Raw genomic sequence first — 19,718 nt, 5'->3', positions numbered from 1 at the left:
TGAAAATAGGCGTTAATTGTAACAATGCGGAATGAACATTGAACGCACAGGTCCTACAGCACGCACAAGTGGAGGCCGCTTGAAAATAGGCGTTAATTGTAACAATGCGGAATGAACATTGAACGCACAGGTTCTACAGCACGCACAAGTGGAGGCCACTTGAAAATAGGCGTTAATTGTAACAATGGGGAATGAACATTGAACGCACAGGTCCTACAGCACTCACAAGTGGAGGCCACTTGAAAATAGGCATTAATTGTAACAATGGGGAATGAACATTGAACGCACAGGTCCTACAGCACGCACAAGTGGATGCCACTTGAAAATAGGCATTAATTGTAACAATGGGGAATGAACATTGAACGCACAGGTCCTACAGCACGCACAAGTGGAGGCCACTTGAAAATAGGCATTAATTGTAACAATGCGGAATGAACATTGAACGCACAGGTCCTACAGCACTCACAAGTGGAGGCCACTTGAAAATAGGCATTAATTGTAACAATGGGGAATGAACATTGAACGCACAGGTCCTACAGCACGCACAAGTGGATGCCACTTGAAAATAGGCATTAATTGTAACAATGGGGAATGAACATTGAACGCACAGGTCCTACAGCAAGCACAAGTGGAGGCCACTTGAAAATAGGCGTTAATTGTAACAATGGGGAATGAACATTGAACGCGCAGGTCCTACAGCACGCACAAGTGGATGCCACTTGAAAATAGGCATTAATTGTAACAATGGGGAATGAACATTGAACGCACAGGTCCTACAGCAAGCACACGTGGAGGCCACTTGAAAATAGGTGTTAATTGTAACAATGCGGAATGAACATTGAACGCACAGGTCCTACAGCACGCACAAGTGGAGGCCACTTGAAAATAGGCGTTAACTGTAACAATGCGGTATGAACATTGAACGCACAGGTCCTACAGCACGCACAAGTGGAGGCCACTTGAAAATAGGCGTTAATTGTAACAATGCGGAATGAACATTGAACGCACAGGTCCTACAGCAAGCACAAGTGGAGGCCACTTGAAAATAGGCGTTAATTGTAACAATGCGGAATGAACATTGAACGCACAGGTCCTACAGCAAGCACAAGTGGAGGCCACTTGAAAATAGGCGTTAATTGTAACAATGCGGAATGAACATTGAACGCACAGGTCCTACAACAAGCACAAGTGGAGGCCACCTGAAAATAGGCGTTAATTGTAACAATGCGGAATGAACATTGAACGCACAGGTCCTACAGCAAGCACAAGTGGAGGCCACCTGAAAATAGGCGTTAATTGTAACAATGCGGAATGAACATTGAACGCACAGGTTCTACAGCAAGCACAAGTGGAGGCCACCTGAAAATAGGCGTTAATTGTAACAATGCGGAATGAACATTGAACGCACAGGTCCTACAGCAAGCACAAGTGGATGCCACTTGAAAATAGGCGTTAATTGTAACAATGCGGAATGAACATTGAACGCACAGGTCCTACAGCACGCACAAGTGGAGGCCACTTGAAAATAGGCGTTAATTGTAACAATGCGGAAAGAACATTGAACGCACAGGTTCTACAGCACGCACAAGTGGAGGCCGCTTGAAAATAGGCGTTAATTGTAACAATGCGGAATGAACATTGAACGCACAGGTCATACAGCAAGCACAAGTGGATGCCGCTTGAAAATACGGTGTTAATGGTAACAATGCGGAATGAACATTGAACGCACAGGTCCTACAGCAAGCACAAGTGGATGCCGCTTGAAAATACGGTGTTAATGGTAACAATGCGGAATGAACATTGAACGCACAGGTCCTACAGCACGCACAAGTGGATGCCACTTGAAAATAGGCGTTAATTGTAACAATGGGGAATGAACATTGAACGCACAGGTCCTACAGCAAGCACAAGTGGATGCCGCTTGAAAATACGGTGTTAATGGTAACAATGGGGAATGAACATTGAACGCACAGGTCCTACAGCACGCACAAGTGGAGGCCACTTGAAAATAGGCGTTAATTGTAACAATGCGGAATGAACATTGAACGCACAGGTCCTACAGCAAGCACAAGTGGATGCCGCTTGAAAATACGGTGTTAATGGTAACAATGGGGAATGAACATTGAACGCACAGGTCCTACAGCACGCACAAGTGGAGGCCACTTGAAAATAGGCGTTAATTGTAACAATGCGGAATGAACATTGAACGCACAGGTCCTACAGCAAGCACAAGTGGATGCCGCTTGAAAATACGGTGTTAATGGTAACAATGCGGAATGAACATTGAACGCACAGGTTCTACAGCACGCACAAGTGGAGGCCGCTTGAAAATAGGCGTTAATTGTAACAATGCGGAATGAACATTGAACGCACAGGTCCTACAGCAAGCACAAGTGGATGCCGCTTGAAAATAGGCGTTAATTGTAACAATGCGGAATGAACATTGAACGCACAGGTCCTACAGCACGCACAAGTGGAGGCCGCTTGAAAATAGGCGTTAATTGTAACAATGCGGAATGAACATTGAACGCACAGGTTTTACAGCAAGCACAAGTGGAGGCCACTTGAAAATACGGTGTTAACTGTAACAATGCGGAATGAACATTGAACGCACAGGTCCTACAGCACGCACAAGTAGAGGCCGCTTGAAAATAGGCGTTAATTGTAACAATGCGGAATGAACATTGAACGCACAGGTCCTACAGCAAGCACAAGTGGATGCCGCTTGAAAATACGGTGATAATTGTATTAATGCGGAATGACCATTGAACGCACAGGACCTACAGCACGCACAAGTGGAGGCCACTTGAAAATAGGCGTTAATTGTAACAATGCGGAATGAACATTGAACGCACAGGTCCTACAGCAAGCACAAGTGGAGGCCACCTGAAAATAGGCGTTAATTGTAACAATGCGGAATGAACATTGAACGCACAGGTCCTACAGCACGCACAAGTGGAGGCCACTTGAAAATAGGCGTTAATTGTAACAATGCGGAATGAACATTGAACGCACAGGTCCTACAGCAAGCACAAGTGGATGCCGCTTGAAAATACGGTGTTAATTGTAACAATGCGGAATGAACATTGAACGCACAGGTCCTACAGCACGCACAAGTGGAGGCCACTTGAAAATAGGCGTTAATTGTAACAATGCGGTATGAACATTGAACGCACAGGTCCTACAGCAAGCACAAGTGGAGGCCACTTGAAAATAGGCGTTAATTGTAACAATGCGGAATGAACATTGAACGCACAGGTCCTACAGCACGCACAAGTGGAGGCCACTTGAAAATAGGCGTTAACTGTAACAATGCGGAATGAACATTGAACGCACAGGTCCTACAGCAAGCACATGTGGAGGCCACTTGAAAATAGGCGTTAATTGTAACAATGGGGAATGAACATTGAACGCACAGGTCCTACAGCACGCACAAGTGGAGGCCACTTGAAAATAGGCGTTAATTGTAACAATGCGGAATGAACATTGAACGCACAGGTCCTACAGCACGCACAAGTGGAGGCCACTTGAAAATAGGCGTTAATTGTAACAATGCGGAATGAACATTGAACGCACAGGTCCTACAGCACGCACAAGTGGAGGCCACTTGAAAATAGGCGTTAATTGTAACAATGCGGAATGAACATTGAACGCACAGGTCCTACAGCACGCACAAGTGGAGGCCACTTGAAAATAGGCGTTAATTGTAACAATGGGGAATGAACATTGAACGCACAGGTCCTACAGCAAGCACAAGTGGAGGCCACTTGAAAGTAGGCGTTAATTGTAACAATGGGGAATGAACATTGAACGCACAGGTCCTACAGCAAGCACAAGTGGATGCCACTTGAAAATAGGCGTTAATTGTAACAATGCGGAATGAACATTGAACGCACAGGTCCTACAGCAAGCACAAGTGGAGGCCACTTGAAAATAGGCGTTAATTGTAACAATGCGGAATGAACATTGAACGCACAGGTCCTACAGCAAGCACAAGTGGAGGCCACTTGAAAATAGGCGTTAATTGTAACAATGGGGAATGAACATTGAACGCACAGGTCCTACAGCACGCACAAGTGGATGCCACTTGAAAATAGGCGTTAATTGTAACAATGGGGAATGAACATTGAACGCACAGGTCCTACAGCAAGCACACGTGGAGGCCACTTGAAAATAGGCGTTAATTGTAACAATGCGGAATGAACATTGAACGCACAGGTCCTACAGCACGCACAAGTGGAGGCCGCTTGAAAATAGGCGTTAATTGTAACAATGCGGAATGAACATTGAACGCACAGGTTCTACAGCAAGCACAAGTGGAGGCCACTTGAAAATACGGTGTTAACTGTAACAATGCGGAATGAACATTGAACGCACAGGTCCTACAGCACGCACAAGTAGAGGCCGCTTGAAAATAGGCGTTAATTGTAACAATGCGGAATGAACATTGAACGCACAGGTCCTACAGCACGCACAAGTGGAGGCAACTTGAAAATAGGCGTTAATTGTAACAATGCGGAATGAACATTGAACGCACAGGACCTACAGCACGCACAAGTGGAGGCCACTTGAAAATAGGCGTTAATTGTAACAATGCGGAATGAACATTGAACGCACAGGTCCTACAGCACGCACAAGTGGAGGCAACTTGAAAATACGGCGTTAATTGTAACAATGCGGAATGAACATTGAACGCACAGGTCCTACAGCATGCACAAGTGGAGGCCACCTGAAAATAGGCGTTTATTGTAACAATGCGGAATGAACATTGAACGCACAGGTCCTACAGCACGCACAAGTGGAGGCCACTTGAAAATAGGCGTTAATTGTAACAATGCGGAATGAACATTGAACGCACAGGTCCTACAGCACGCACAAGTGGAGGCCACTTGAAAATAGGCGTTAATTGTAACAATGCGGTATGAACATTGAACGCACAGGTCCTACAGCAAGCACAAGTGGAGGCCACTTGAAAATAGGCGTTAATTGTAACAATGCGGAATGAACATTGAACGCACAGGTCCTACAGCACGCACAAGTGGAGGCCACTTGAAAATAGGCGTTAACTGTAACAATGCGGAATGAACATTGAACGCACAGGTCCTACAGCAAGCACATGTGGAGGCCACTTGAAAATAGGCGTTAATTGTAACAATGGGGAATGAACATTGAACGCACAGGTCCTACAGCACGCACAAGTGGAGGCCACTTGAAAATAGGCGTTAATTGTAACAATGCGGAATGAACATTGAACGCACAGGTCCTACAGCACGCACAAGTGGAGGCTACTTGAAAATAGGCGTTAATTGTAACAATGCGGAATGAACATTGAACGCACAGGTCCTACAGCACGCACAAGTGGAGGCCACTTGAAAATAGGTGTTAATTGTAACAATGCGGAATGAACATTGAACGCACAGGTCCTACAGCACGCACAAGTGGAGGCCACTTGAAAATAGGCGTTAATTGTAACAATGCGGAATGAACATTGAACGCACAGGTCCTACAGCACGCACAAGTGGAGGCCACTTGAAAATAGGCGTTAATTGTAACAATGCGGAATGAACATTGAACGCACAGGTCCTACAGCACGCACAAGTGGAGGCCACTTGAAAATAGGCGTTAATTGTAACAATGGGGAATGAACATTGAACGCACAGGTCCTACAGCAAGCACAAGTGGAGGCCACTTGAAAATAGGCGTTAATTGTAACAATGCGGAATGAACATTGAACGCACAGGTCCTACAGCACGCACAAGTGGAGGCCGCTTGAAAATAGGCGTTAATTGTAACAATGGGGAATGAACATTGAACGCACAGGTCCTACAGCAAGCACAAGTGGAGGCCACTTGAAAATAGGCGTTAATTGTAACAATGCGGAATGAACATTGAACGCACAGGTCCTACAGAACGCACAAGTGGAGGCCGCTTGAAAATAGGCGTTAATTGTAACAATGGGGAATGAACATTGAACGCACAGGTCCTACAGCAAGCACAAGTGGAGGCCACTTGAAAATAGGCGTTAATTGTAACAATGCGGAATGAACATTGAACGCACAGGTCCTACAGCACGCACAAGTGGAGGCCGCTTGAAAATAGGCGTTAATTGTAACAATGCGGAATGAACATTGAACGCACAGGTTCTACAGCACGCACAAGTGGAGGCCACTTGAAAATAGGCGTTAATTGTAACAATGGGGAATGAACATTGAACGCACAGGTCCTACAGCACTCACAAGTGGAGGCCACTTGAAAATAGGCATTAATTGTAACAATGGGGAATGAACATTGAACGCACAGGTCCTACAGCACGCACAAGTGGATGCCACTTGAAAATAGGCATTAATTGTAACAATGGGGAATGAACATTGAACGCACAGGTCCTACAGCACGCACAAGTGGAGGCCACTTGAAAATAGGCATTAATTGTAACAATGCGGAATGAACATTGAACGCACAGGTCCTACAGCACTCACAAGTGGAGGCCACTTGAAAATAGGCATTAATTGTAACAATGGGGAATGAACATTGAACGCACAGGTCCTACAGCACGCACAAGTGGATGCCACTTGAAAATAGGCATTAATTGTAACAATGGGGAATGAACATTGAACGCACAGGTCCTACAGCAAGCACAAGTGGAGGCCACTTGAAAATAGGCGTTAATTGTAACAATGGGGAATGAACATTGAACGCGCAGGTCCTACAGCACGCACAAGTGGATGCCACTTGAAAATAGGCATTAATTGTAACAATGGGGAATGAACATTGAACGCACAGGTCCTACAGCAAGCACACGTGGAGGCCACTTGAAAATAGGCGTTAATTGTAACAATGCGGAATGAACATTGAACGCACAGGTCCTACAGCACTCACAAGTGGATGCCACTTGAAAATAGGCGTTAATTGTAACAATGCGGAATGAACATTGAACGCACAGGTCCTACAGCACGCACACGTGGAGGCCACTTGAAAATAGGCGTTAATTGTAACAATGCGGAATGAACATTGAACGCACAGGTCCTACAGCACGCACAAGTGGATGCCACTTGAAAATAGGCGTTAATTGTAACAATGTGGAATGAACATTGAACGCACAGGTCCTACAGCACGCACAAGTGGAGGCCACTTGAAATATGCGTTAATTGTAACAATGCGGAATGAACATTGAACGCACAGGTCCTACAGCAAGCACAAGTGGATGCCGCGTGAAAATACGGCGTTAATTGTAGTTCGCACTTTTTTAAATAACACCATACGTCGTTTTTGGTAACACCGGCGCATTAATCATTTTAAGTTGTCATGACAAAAAGAAGATCTGCGTCGCTACAGTCTGTATGCCTGCAGTCTACAGCCTTAAAATACGAATAGCGTAAATTTGAAGGATGTTCGATTTGAATTAAAGAAGAAGCGATGCATTAAAAGATAGGTACTTTTAATTAACTGTTTACAGTAGTAATTCAAATTAATAACTGTAACTTTGTTTTTCAGAAAATGCTTTACTTAACACAGCAAAATTTAAGAATATGCAATAGACCAAATGAAAATATTTAAGTAACATAAAACTTCGGAAACATGGACCGGATACCGAACATTTACATATTGACCGGTTATTTATATAGAAAGCCATGTAATGATTTCATGAGAGAATTTTAAACACATACAAAATGTTGTTGTTCCAATGATTCTCCGTCGAGTGTCGTTGCAGTATGCACCAGTCAATTGTAACCACGACACCCCCATGTCCGGGGAATAGCGGGGACTTTGACTTTCGGTCCAACTGCTGTTAAATCCACGCCAAATGCCCCCCTGACCCCAAGGGCCCTAGATGACTTCCATTCCTATTTTTGGCGCGAATACAAAACCACCGCATTCACCCGGCACTACGGGGCCACCTGGAAGGTAAAAACACGGGCCATTTCCCCGGCTATCCCCAGTATACCCCCTGACCTGGGTGCCTTGGTTACAATTGACTGGTGCATTACCAATACACCACTAACATTCAACAAGAAATAATATCACAATACACCACTGTCATAAATTCATGTTATATAACATGTACTAATTAGTTTTATTATAGGTGATGTCGTCAGCGAACATTGCAGATACGGAGTTAGTCATGTTATCATCCAAGTGCTCGGACAGGAAAATGAAGAGATGACAAATGGCAATGTAGAATTGAATAAGAGATTATTGCTTGAACTAAATGTATTCAGAAACGGCTACGAATGCCTGCTTGAGGATAGGGCACAGTACTGGATGAATATGAACATGCCAACTGTTCCTTAAAGATGAACCCTTACTCCCAAATAAGCAAGAATACTACAATTAATACATTTGTTTTCATTTATCGAAAATGGTGAATTAATATCGAAAACAATGGTTCTGAAGGACATCGTGTTCAATTTGAAAGAAAGGTGCAGAAAACACGATATGTCTACCTCATGACACGATCTAGTTTATTACTGTTTACATTTTAGTATTCACCAGTCATTCAATATTTATGCGTTTTCAGCTATTACATACACGGTTACAATCTTGTTATCAGTAATTAATACCTCAAAATTTATGTTTGTTATAAATGCGTATATGACTGTTACGTTAATGAAACAGATATATGTATTGCGGTTATCATTCACTTATAATCAGAAGCTTATTGTCATGTGTATTTGCTGTGTCTCTTGTGTTATTGTATAAAGTAGATGAAATGCGAGCAACATTAAACATGACGTTAGTTTTGTAACGACCCCTCCAATAATCCAAGCATGCAACAATCATATCTTCATCTCGCTTAATTATCTTGTTATTCAAAATTTACATAATTAACTTGTTTGACATTAAAGCAAATGCGTTCGCCCTATTTATATTCAGGATATTGTCCCTTCTTCATTAATCTTACGTTTTTAATTTCAATTATTTCTACGTAATTGACGTCCTTCCTATCGTCCAATCGTAACGGTTGTTACATATTAGACAAACTCTGCTTGAAGTTATAACAAAATGTTCGTAAATATCTGAACGGTTATGTGTTGATTAAACGAAATAAACATGGTAAGTCCTTTTTCTCTTTATCATTTTATGAAATTGATATGAATAAAATAATTTTGTGAGATTCTTTTTAAGAGTTAACTACAGAAGTTGTTAATTAAAGTATTGTTTCTTTTCAAAAATATAAAAAAAACCGTCAATTTAACAACATACGAAGATGTTGTATGATTGAATTAATTTCTGTTTCTATTTTGTATTTTTGTCATCCAAAATAGTGCATTGAACTGCTGTCTGCTTTCTTGAAAAGCGACCAAACAATACATTGATTGTGATTCTATATCAAACGCAGTTTAACTGCGTTAATTCAATGCGGGATAGTGATTTCCTTGTTAGTGTTCATAAATTAACTCCTTTATCGGAACGGTTCCAAAAAGGTGCGGATAAACTGCAAGGATACTCACTTGTACACATACTAGTTATTGGACGTTATCCTTGAGAACATAGTACAAAACAGTTACTTGACCCACTGCCATCGTGATTTAACATTTATACTCGCGGTTAAACACTCGTGTATAATTCCACCAACTCGAGTTGTGGGTATTAAATATTAAATGTTGTGTTCCAAATTTTAGTGAATGCACGCACGACCCGAATTAATGAAATTATACAAAAACAAGCAATATCTAGCATTCATTTTGAACAAATCTAGATAAAGGGAGTAGATATGAAATAGACATAGATCGTGTTAAAACTATAAAAAAATATTTCATGAAAAATTAGATCTTTAGAATAATTTTATGTATGCATTCGTCTTTTCATTTGTCACATTTTCCACAGATATGTCTGCAAAACCATGCGCTATGCACTGCTTTATGTATTTTATTTGGCATTCTGCTTTTGTATCATGTATCAATATTATTTGCATTTTAAGAATTTAGTTCAATCTATTTTTCCTATATTAAATTCATACATTAAGCACATCGTTTGAAATAATCTTAATTGTAAGCATAGTTTTAATAAACAAATCTTCTAGTTTACAATGACAATTTATCTGTTAAGAATCGACATATTTATCATCATTAGCTCCTAATGTTCGGATATTTTCTTCTATTTTGATTAATAACGTGAACATTTACAACTTCAGATCTTCTACATCCTCCTTATATCAACGCTGATTGGCGCCAACTCAGCTAAAAGATACCCCGCTCGCAAATGCGTCTTCTCTTATGAGGATGCTTGGACATATGGCCGGGTCAATCCGGGACACCAATGGATTTGCTCAGAGGACCAGTATGCGGAGACAACATACCCAACGTAAGAATAGCTACAGTTATTTTCATGTTTGTGCAACAGTTTTGTACGGTAACTAAGATGAGTACATGTTAACATTAAAAACTCCCAAGTTTTGTGCATTTCGTTTATCATTTATGCTTCATGTATATCGAATATACGGTTCTTCTATTTTTGGCTCTTGTGTTTCATGTTTATACGAAATTGTAATCATAAATGTTGGGGAAAAAGTGTTGAGAAATCGAAAACCTATCTGCCGAGACCGCAGTTTTTATTAGCTGATAAACTCAGTGTGTGTAAACCACGTGATGAATCGCGTCATACATGCTTTGTAGGATGGCAATAATTTGCCTCCAAGAAGACTTTAAACAAAGATAACTTTACTATGTCTTTACCATTTTAAATGAAACATTACGCAGTCCACGCCGCTTAAAAAATCCCGTCCTCGGCCTTTTACCAGAGTTTGGTTGAGATTTTGGTTTCTTAAAACACTTCGACAAACCTTTTCACAAAACCACCGCCTGATGGAGCACTGCCAAAACATTATTTTTGACACAGGCTTGTCGAAGTGTTTGATGAAACTGTTCACTTTAATAATCAAACGCCGGTAATGAAACGAAGGTGGGGCTTTTTAATTTCATTTAGAATGGTGAAGAAAAAGGATCTTTGTTTTTAAGTCTTCATGTGAAAGAAAATGTTGCCTTCCGTCGTAGCATTTATGACGTAATTTATCACGGGTAACATACACTGTAACTTAAGGTATTCGAGGAACAAGTATCGCTATTGGACGTAGCGTTGAAGTCTGATGACCGATGATCACATATATACTTTTGGTATCGTTGAAGACAATCAAACAATGTGCTATCGGGTTTTCTTTAAAATTCATGAGGAACTTTATCCTAGAACTTAAGGTAATCCATTTGTCATGAAAACAAAACTGTGCTACTGATAAAGTTTCATTTCAAAGTCACAACATGTTACATTTGAATATTTTTATTCTATAAATTTTAAGTTTTCACCGATATATTTTTATGTAAAGACATTATACTATTTAAGAGACGAAATGATGAAATTGCTATATCAAAAATAGTGTTTTTGTTTTGTTTTATTACATGTCTTTAATATAGTGTATAACAGTAGCGTCATTATGGTGTAATTTAACATATGTATTTAATGCAAAATAGGATGATTTAACAATTTCATAAAACATATACAATTTATAATCTCGATGTCAAAATCTGAAATGCTCTAACACATTGTGGATGGTCTACCTTAATAAGTAATTGACAACTGGCGCTTAGTTTACAACAGTGTCAAGGGAAATATGAAGTGTTTGTTTATAGTTCAAATTGTCGTTTATGTGATCAACTGTTGCTGTAATCTCCTTCTATTGCAGGGCAACTATAGATGCATTGCTAACAAAATATGCACACTACAAGGCAGAGCTGGAAATTACGCGCTCCTGTGTGGATTTTGTTGATTACAACGCAGACAGTCTAGAAGGGTAAGTGTTGCCTATACATACCAAATCGTGGGACAGGTGTTAACTTACAACGTAGACAGTCTAGAAGGGTAAGTGTTGCCTATACACACCAATTCCAGGGGTAGGTGTTAACTTACAACGCAGACAGACTAGAAGGGTAAGTGTTGCCTATACACACCAATTCCTGGGGTAGGTGTTAACTTACAACGCAGACGAAATAGAAGTTAAGTTTTGCCAATACAAACCAATTCCAGGGGTAGGTGTTAACTTACAACGCAGACAGTCAAGAAAGGTAAGTGTTGCCAATACAAACCAATTCCAGGGGTAGGTGTTAACTTACAAGGCAGACAGTCAAGAAAGGTAAGTGTTGCCTATACACACCAATTCCAGGGGTAGGTGTTAACTTACAACGCAGACAGACTAGAAGGGTAAGTGTTGCCTATACACACCAATTCCAGGGGTAGGTGTTAACTTACAACACAGACAGACTAGAAAGGTAAGTGTTGCCTATACACACCAATTCCAGGGGTAGGTGTTAACTTACAATGCAGACAGACTAGAAAGGTAAGTGTTGCCAATACACACCAATTCCAGGGGTAGGTGTTAACTTACAACTCAGACAGACTAGAAAGGTAAGTGTTGCCAATACACACCAATTCCAGGTGTAGGTGTTAACTTACAACTCAGACAGACTAGAAGGGTAAGTGTTGCTTAAACACACTAATTCCAGGGGTAGGTGTTAACTTACAACGCCGAAAGTCTAGAAGGGTAAGTGTTGCCTATACACACCAATTCCAGGGGTAGGTGTTAACTTACAACACAGACAGACTAGAAGGGTAAGTGTTGCCAATACACACCAATTCCAGGTGTAGGTGTTAACTTACAACACAGATAGACTAGAAAGGTAAGTGTTGCCTATACACACCAATTCCAGGGGAAGGTGTTAACTTACAACGCAGACAGTCTAGAAGGGTAAGTGTTGCCTATACACACCAATTCCAGAGGTAGGTGTTAACTTACAACACAGATAGACTAGAAAGGTAAGTGTTGCCTATACACACCAATTCCAGGGGTAGGTGTTAACTTACAACGCAGACAGACTAGAAGGGTAAGTGTTGCCTATACACACCAATTCCAGGGGTAAGTGTTAGCTTACAACGCAGACAGACTAGAAGGGTAAGTGTTGCCTATATACACCAAATCCAGGGGTAGGTGTTAACTTACAACGCAGACAGTCTAGAAGGGTAAGTGTTGCCTATACACACCAAATCCAGGGGTAGGTGTTAACTTACAACTCAGACAGACTAGAAGGGTAAGTTTTGCCAATACACACCAATTCCAGGGGTAGGTGTTAACTTACAACACAGACAGACTAGAAAGGTAAGTGTTGCCAATACACACCAATTCCAGGGGTAGGTGTTAACTTACAACTCAGACAGACTAGAAGGGTAAGTTTTGCCAATACACACCAATTCCAGGGGTAGGTGTTAACTTACAACTCAGACAGACTAGAAGGGTAAGTTTTGCCAATACACACCAATTCCAGGGGTAGGTGTTAACTTACAACGCAGACAGTCAAGAAAGGTAAGTGTTGCCAATACACACCAATTCCAGGGGTAGGTGTTAACTTACAACGCAGACAGACTAGAAGGGTAAGTGTTGCCAATACACACCAATTCCAGGGGTAGGTGTTAACTTATAACGCAGACAGACTAGAAAGGTAAGTGTTGCCTAATCACACCAATTCCAGGGGTAGGTGTTAAATTCACAAACTATTCGGAGGATTTATAATTTTGTCTTCGGAAAACAATTGGGTGTTAAAGTGCTGACTACGCAGAAAGAAATGTGTATGTATGCCAGTGCTGACTACACACAACGATCAAAAGTGTTAGTGTTGCAAACAATTAGGTGTGTTAGTGTTGGCATTGTCAAACATTTGTGTGTGTCAGTTTTGAGTGTTACTATGTTAAACATTTGGGTGTGTAAGTGTTGACTATGCAAAATATTTAGATGAGTAAGTACTGACAATGTAAAATAATTGTGTGTGTGTCAGTGTTGAGTTTATAAAACATGTATGTGAGTAAGTGCTAACTACGAAAACTGAACTGGTGTGTAAGATTTGACTACGAAATCTAAATTGGTGTGTAACATTTGCTTACAAAAACTGAATTGGTGTGTAAGATTTCACTACGAAATCTAAATTGGTGTGTAAGAGTTGACTACAAAAACTGAACTGGCGTGTAAGAGTTGACTACGAATCTGAATTGGTGTGTAAAAGTTGACTACGGAAAGTGCATTGGGGTGTAACAGTTGACTACAAAAACTGAATTGGTGTGTAAGAGTTGACTACAAAAACTTAGTTGGTGTGTAAGAGTTGACTACGAAAACTGAATCGGTGTGTTAGAGATGAATACGAAAACTGAGTTGGTGTGTAAGAGTTGACTACAAAAACTGAGTTGGTGTGTAAGAGTTGACTACAAAAACTTAATTGGTGTGTTAAAGATGACTACGAAAAGTGAACTGGTCTGTAAGAGTTGACTACGAAAACTGAATCGGTGTGTTAGAGATGAATACGAAAACTGCATTGGTGTGTAAGTGTTAACTACTATGAAAACTGATTGGGTGTGTAACTGTCGACTATGCGAAACAGTTAATTGTGTATATGTTGACTACGTAAATCAAATAATATACTAGAGTTAATTATTATTACTACAAAATATTTATGGTCTGGAACCTTTTTTGATATGAGATGGTCCGGTATTATATATTTCGTTAAAAATGAAAAACAACCGAGGTCTCGTGTCCGTTGATATTGTTTCGCTACGGCTATGGTATAGGTACCAAATCTTCCTCGCCCTACATGTAGCACCCGAGTTAGCGCTACTCTATTTGTCACGAATCATTAAAGTGACACTCTTATTCAAAATCAATACATGTATACACATGTAAAACAAAGATCAATTCTGAGTGATACACCATCAAATAATAACTAAACAAGGCACTTCTGGAAAATATTAATTACTATTAGCAATATAATAACCGTGTATTTAATAGCTGAAAACGCAAAAATATTAAATGATTGGTGAATGCTTTCAAACTCGGTATCCTTCATAAGAACCACTGTTTTCGACATTTATTCATCCTTTTTGATATATTAAAACAATTGTATTAAATGTGTTAAATCTTATTTTTGAGTAATAGTGCATCTTTAAGTCTCCGAACTTATACTCAATATCTCAAACTTCTTGGAAAAGTACATGCGCTCTCACGTTGTCATTTTTCCTCAAGGAAACGCACGCAGTTTAATATTAAAAATCTCAATTGTTGTTACGATTGAATAAATTTACTTTCGCACTAGGGTTATCTTATTTAATAATGAAGTTCATACATACACTGGGACCGGAATATCAAAGCACTTATAGTCACATTTGTAAGCAAGATTTCTGATTATATGTTTCTGTTATATTTATTTTCAAACTTGTAACTTCATTGGTCAGTTTAGGAAAAGTGTATTTGATTTTGTTTTAAAATATGTCAAATCATATTTAAATACCATTCGCGATCTCACTATATGTTGGCGTACGTTCGTTGCTATGGTAACCCCACTTTAATAGAATTAAAAACAACACCCTTTTCTGTAACCGATGCTGCCACCAAGAAAATAAATCAGTCATGTGTTTCCGGCCCGGTTGGAAAATTCCGAATTTCTGACTCGCTGCGTGGCCGGAAACTCGACATGCATGGTAAACGGCTTACGTGCGTGCCCTCCGATATAATTTTTTCCGTCGGGACCGGAAACACGTGACACATATTATGAATTTGTAACTTAAATTTAGTTTTAACGTTTCAGGTATGGAACATACTACAATTGGACGAGTATGTGTAAACTGGTACGAACACCTATAAAAATGGTATGGGCGAAACCAGATGGATTACTGACGCCGGAACTTGCGGCCATCAATGGAGGATTCTTACCCTGCTTTGTATTAGAGGGTCAATTCCTGTATAATGCCGAATGCGTTCATCCGTTGTACGTATAAATATATGAACACAAATTAACATAAGTCCTAGTATTCAATATATAGGTCTTAATTGGATCTAAGAATATTGCAGCTAATCGGATTATTTGTTATTAATAACTGACCAATAGAGTAAATAAAGTCAACGATGTATGACCATAAGATTAACTTAAGTTGAATAATGAACACCGCAACAGCTTGGGCAGAATTCAATATAGTTCTTATCTTTATCATTAGATCCAGTTATTTTTACAATCCAATCCAATCACAACATTCAGATTCTACTCTTAACCTTAAGTTCAAATATATATTAGTCATTGGATATGGTACCTGGCACAGAACAAATTTACTAGTTTTCAAACAGAGCTTAAACTTCTTTTATTGCTGAGCAGCACTAGCAGAAAGATTGAAAATTTATTGGTATTTTAATACGATACTGCTTTACAGCTATGGAACAGACACGTCATCAAACAGTGGAGTGGCTAGACTTCTGGCTGCCACAACATGGACGCCAGTGACGAAGAAATCATGTTACCAGAGTTATTTTTACATACCGGGCTACATCTGTAAGCCTTCAGGGTTTGTGACCAGACGCGTGTTGGTTTATTCACCACATCTGGACTTGATTTTCAAGACAGAGATCACTGACATTCCCACATCGTGTATTTGTGCTAAATGTGATTGTTAAGGCGCGTGTTTATGTATATATTATATATACAAATACTTTGGAACAAATATGGATGCAAAGGTCTTTATTTGTGTTTAAAAAATGTAAGTTGCTGCTTTGGAGAAAAACTATTTCACAAATACTTGTCTCCGTATAACTAAATACTACTTGTAAATCATATTGACCATGATCTTGTCTCAATGGACGTGTCACGTACGACCACTATTTCTGATAATTTCGAAAGCTTTTATAAGATGGCCATGGTTCCTTTGAAATTGCGAATAAACATTTCAATAAAATAATTATGTTACGTTGACGTACTTTCTAACTAAAACTCTTCTCTATGTTACGATATTTTGTCGGACGTCTGTTGACACGGTGCGTCCAGTGTGTATGTACGCATATGTGCAAATGACAAACAATTATAACATTGTACAATGTAAACATAAACATGAATACAATCTGGGCTGGTATTCAATATTGAGCCTAATTGGCTCTAAGAACGATGTAGCTAATCGGATCGCGTGGAGAAGATAACGGACATATACAGTGAATAAAGTCACTGATGCATGACCATAAGATTGAATTAAATAGCACATTGAATACAACCCCAAGACAACATTTTATTAAAGATAACCCGGCGCTTAAAAATCTGGCTTGGGAAGAAGTGCTAACTATATGTATTGTTTCGATAATTAAAGCGTGTAAATGGTGTAGTTTGTATGAATAAACAAGAGCTGTGAAAAGACTGCGCACTCTTAAAACAAGCCAATGCATTCATTTATTACCATTGTCCTCATAATCAAGACAATCAAGTGACACAACTATTGGTTGACTTCAATGGAAATTATAGCCATTGAAGTGTTTATTAATATGACGAGATTACAACCAAACTCGATAACATTATTTTCGTAAGAACTGCAGTAGGGGACATAACTCTTCGTAAACTTTAATAATGCTCATTGATAACGTATTTACCGAGAAACAGCATTACTAGCGCCTTATATGCGAAACTGTGACAAACATAGGCGACTATAAATTAATTGCTAGTTTTTCATCCCCGCCCCATTTTGTTTCTGTCGTCCCTGAAATGAGAATCTAGAAATTAATCTATATTTGCCTTATCAAACTGTTTAGGAGGCCATACTTTTCAATAAGATTCACCAATTATAATTCAGATTTCATTAATAAATTTAATAAATACAAATATGGACGGTTACTCAGATACCCATATGCCAATGAATTTGGCTATCATGCAAACATTTAATCAAATTTGAATGCCCAAAATAGTCATTTCCAATTTAAACAATCATAAGTACTATCTGGCACGGTGCACGATACTTGGTAGAAAGTCACTTTGACGAATCCGACATTTCGTTGAATAAGATAAAATGTCTACTACGACTACTGTATTAAGTACGACTCTTGGTCGAATCTAATGATTAACATTGTGACATTTGGTCGACTGGTGATAATTGGTGAAACAGAATCGTTAAGATATGATGACCGACACACTGTCGATATTGGTAGTGTTAACTCCGCTCCAATTTGTGATTGCCCTCTTAACGATTTTTAAATTCGAAGGCTGCCTAAGACCACGAGTCATATGTCTACTGATAATACATGATAATACCGCTATCTAATTATATCCAACCAAAGAGACGAATGAAAACATCTGCATTACCTACAAGTCATTCTGAAATACCTCTGTGTACTACTTATAAAGGCGTTACCAAAACAAAGGAAAGCAACGAACGACGAAGGTTACATACAACTAATTATTTTGTCACAGGAGTTTAAGATGCTTGGACTGCAGATCCTCATTCGCATTAAACATCAATGCAGACAATCAACATTCGCCAGTATTGACACTGACTTACAATGGCGCTTTAATCGTGGTTCGAAAACATTTGAACTCTGGCTAATTCAATATTTCAGATAGTATAGCTATTCCTTGATCGTAAAAGCTTCTTTCGACGTCTTCTTGCACCGTGATGCAGTATTCTATCACTATTCAATCGTCTCCTTGCACCATTATGTATCACATTTTTCGTAGAATCCTTGCACATTTTAGCGTTATCTATCGCGTATTTCGTAATCTCCTTGCAATGTTAAGAGTTAATCTATCACATATGTAATTGTCTCAGTGAACCTTCAAGTGGTATTATATCACCTCTTTCAACATCTCCTTGCACTGATAAGCGGTATTCTATCACTGCTTTTAACATCTCCTTCCACCGTTAAGTGGTATTTTATCACTTCTTTCAACATCTCCTTGCGCCGTTAAAGGCCGGGGTGCATGACCCCAAATATACTACCGGACAATAATTAAGCCAATTTGGCAGAGGAGGCGTGGTTAATTGGGGTTATGAGGTCTGCTCTGGTCAGCAGTTTTGACTGTAAACATTTACATGGCTTGTGGTGTAATATGATTCTGATAGAGTGGTACAGAAGAATTTGTTCATTGGTTTCTCATTTGAGATTAGATAAATAAAGTCTCATATACCTTGACAAATACGTCCACGAATTGTGTTATAATATGCCATTTGATTGTATATATCATCCCCAGATAATGTATGTTTTCCACCATATGGCAGTAACAACCTCATACTATGATAGTGAACCTGTAGTAAGCAGGAATTGGTAGTGAAATTCAGTTGGCTGTTGGCAGGAGGTCATGAACTTTCAAAATCTGTCAATCAACTTTGCTGGGAAATTTGAATTTGTTTGACAATTATGAAAATAATAAATATTTGAAAGTAGTATTTATAACTGTTTGTGAGACTTGAAATTCACAAGATATGAATATGATACATTCAATTAACCATCTTGTAAATTTTAGCAATATTTGATCTTAAATTATTTGAATATTTGAAAAAAATGTACTGGCAGTCTGTACTAGCAGACAGCTCTGTGAGGTCAAGTGAAGTGGCCATTTTTCTGATTGTCTGCCTTTTTTATACTACTACCCCGGCCTTTAAGCGGTATCAACATCTCCATGCACCGTTAAGCGGTATTTTATCACTGCTTTCAACATCTCCTTGCGCCGTTAAGCGGTATTTTATCACTTCTTTCAACATCTCCTTGCACCGTTAAGCGGTATTTTATCACTGCCTTCAACATCTTTTTGCACCGTTAAGCGGTATTTTATCTCTGCTTTCAACATCTCCTTGCACCGTTAAGCGGAATTTTATCACTGCTTTCAACATCTCCTTGCACCGTTAAGCGGTATTTTATCACTTCCTTGCACCGTTAAGCGGTATTCTATAAC

At 39.5% G+C, this 19,718-nt stretch overlaps 1 protein-coding gene across 1 annotated transcript; it reads left to right on the top strand.

The window, feature by feature from the left end:
* Positions 1-8,901: 8,901 nt before the first annotated feature.
* Positions 8,902-17,215, top strand: LOC128239007 (uncharacterized). Its single transcript, XM_052955414.1, has 5 exons — positions 8,902-9,051; positions 10,133-10,302; positions 11,675-11,782; positions 15,612-15,791; positions 16,228-17,215. The coding sequence occupies exons 1-5, from the start codon at positions 9,049-9,051 to the stop codon at positions 16,466-16,468; spliced, it is 702 nt and encodes a 233-aa protein (XP_052811374.1). The 5' UTR covers positions 8,902-9,048; the 3' UTR covers positions 16,469-17,215.
* Positions 17,216-19,718: the final 2,503 nt, after the last annotated feature.

Source organism: Mya arenaria, chromosome 6, assembly GCF_026914265.1.
Source record: "Mya arenaria isolate MELC-2E11 chromosome 6, ASM2691426v1".
Taxonomy (NCBI): Eukaryota; Metazoa; Mollusca; class Bivalvia; order Myida; family Myidae; genus Mya; species Mya arenaria.
Note: the sequence above shows the minus strand (reverse complement) of the source record. Positions and strands in the feature narration are given on the sequence as shown.

Coding starts and splice junctions, on each gene's coding strand:
- LOC128239007 (XM_052955414.1), top strand. Junction 10,303..11,674: donor GCGGAGACAACATACCCAAC/GTAAGAATAGCT, acceptor CTTCTATTGCAG/GGCAACTATAGATGCATTGC. Junction 15,792..16,227: donor GCCGAATGCGTTCATCCGTT/GTACGTATAAAT, acceptor ACTGCTTTACAG/CTATGGAACAGACACGTCAT.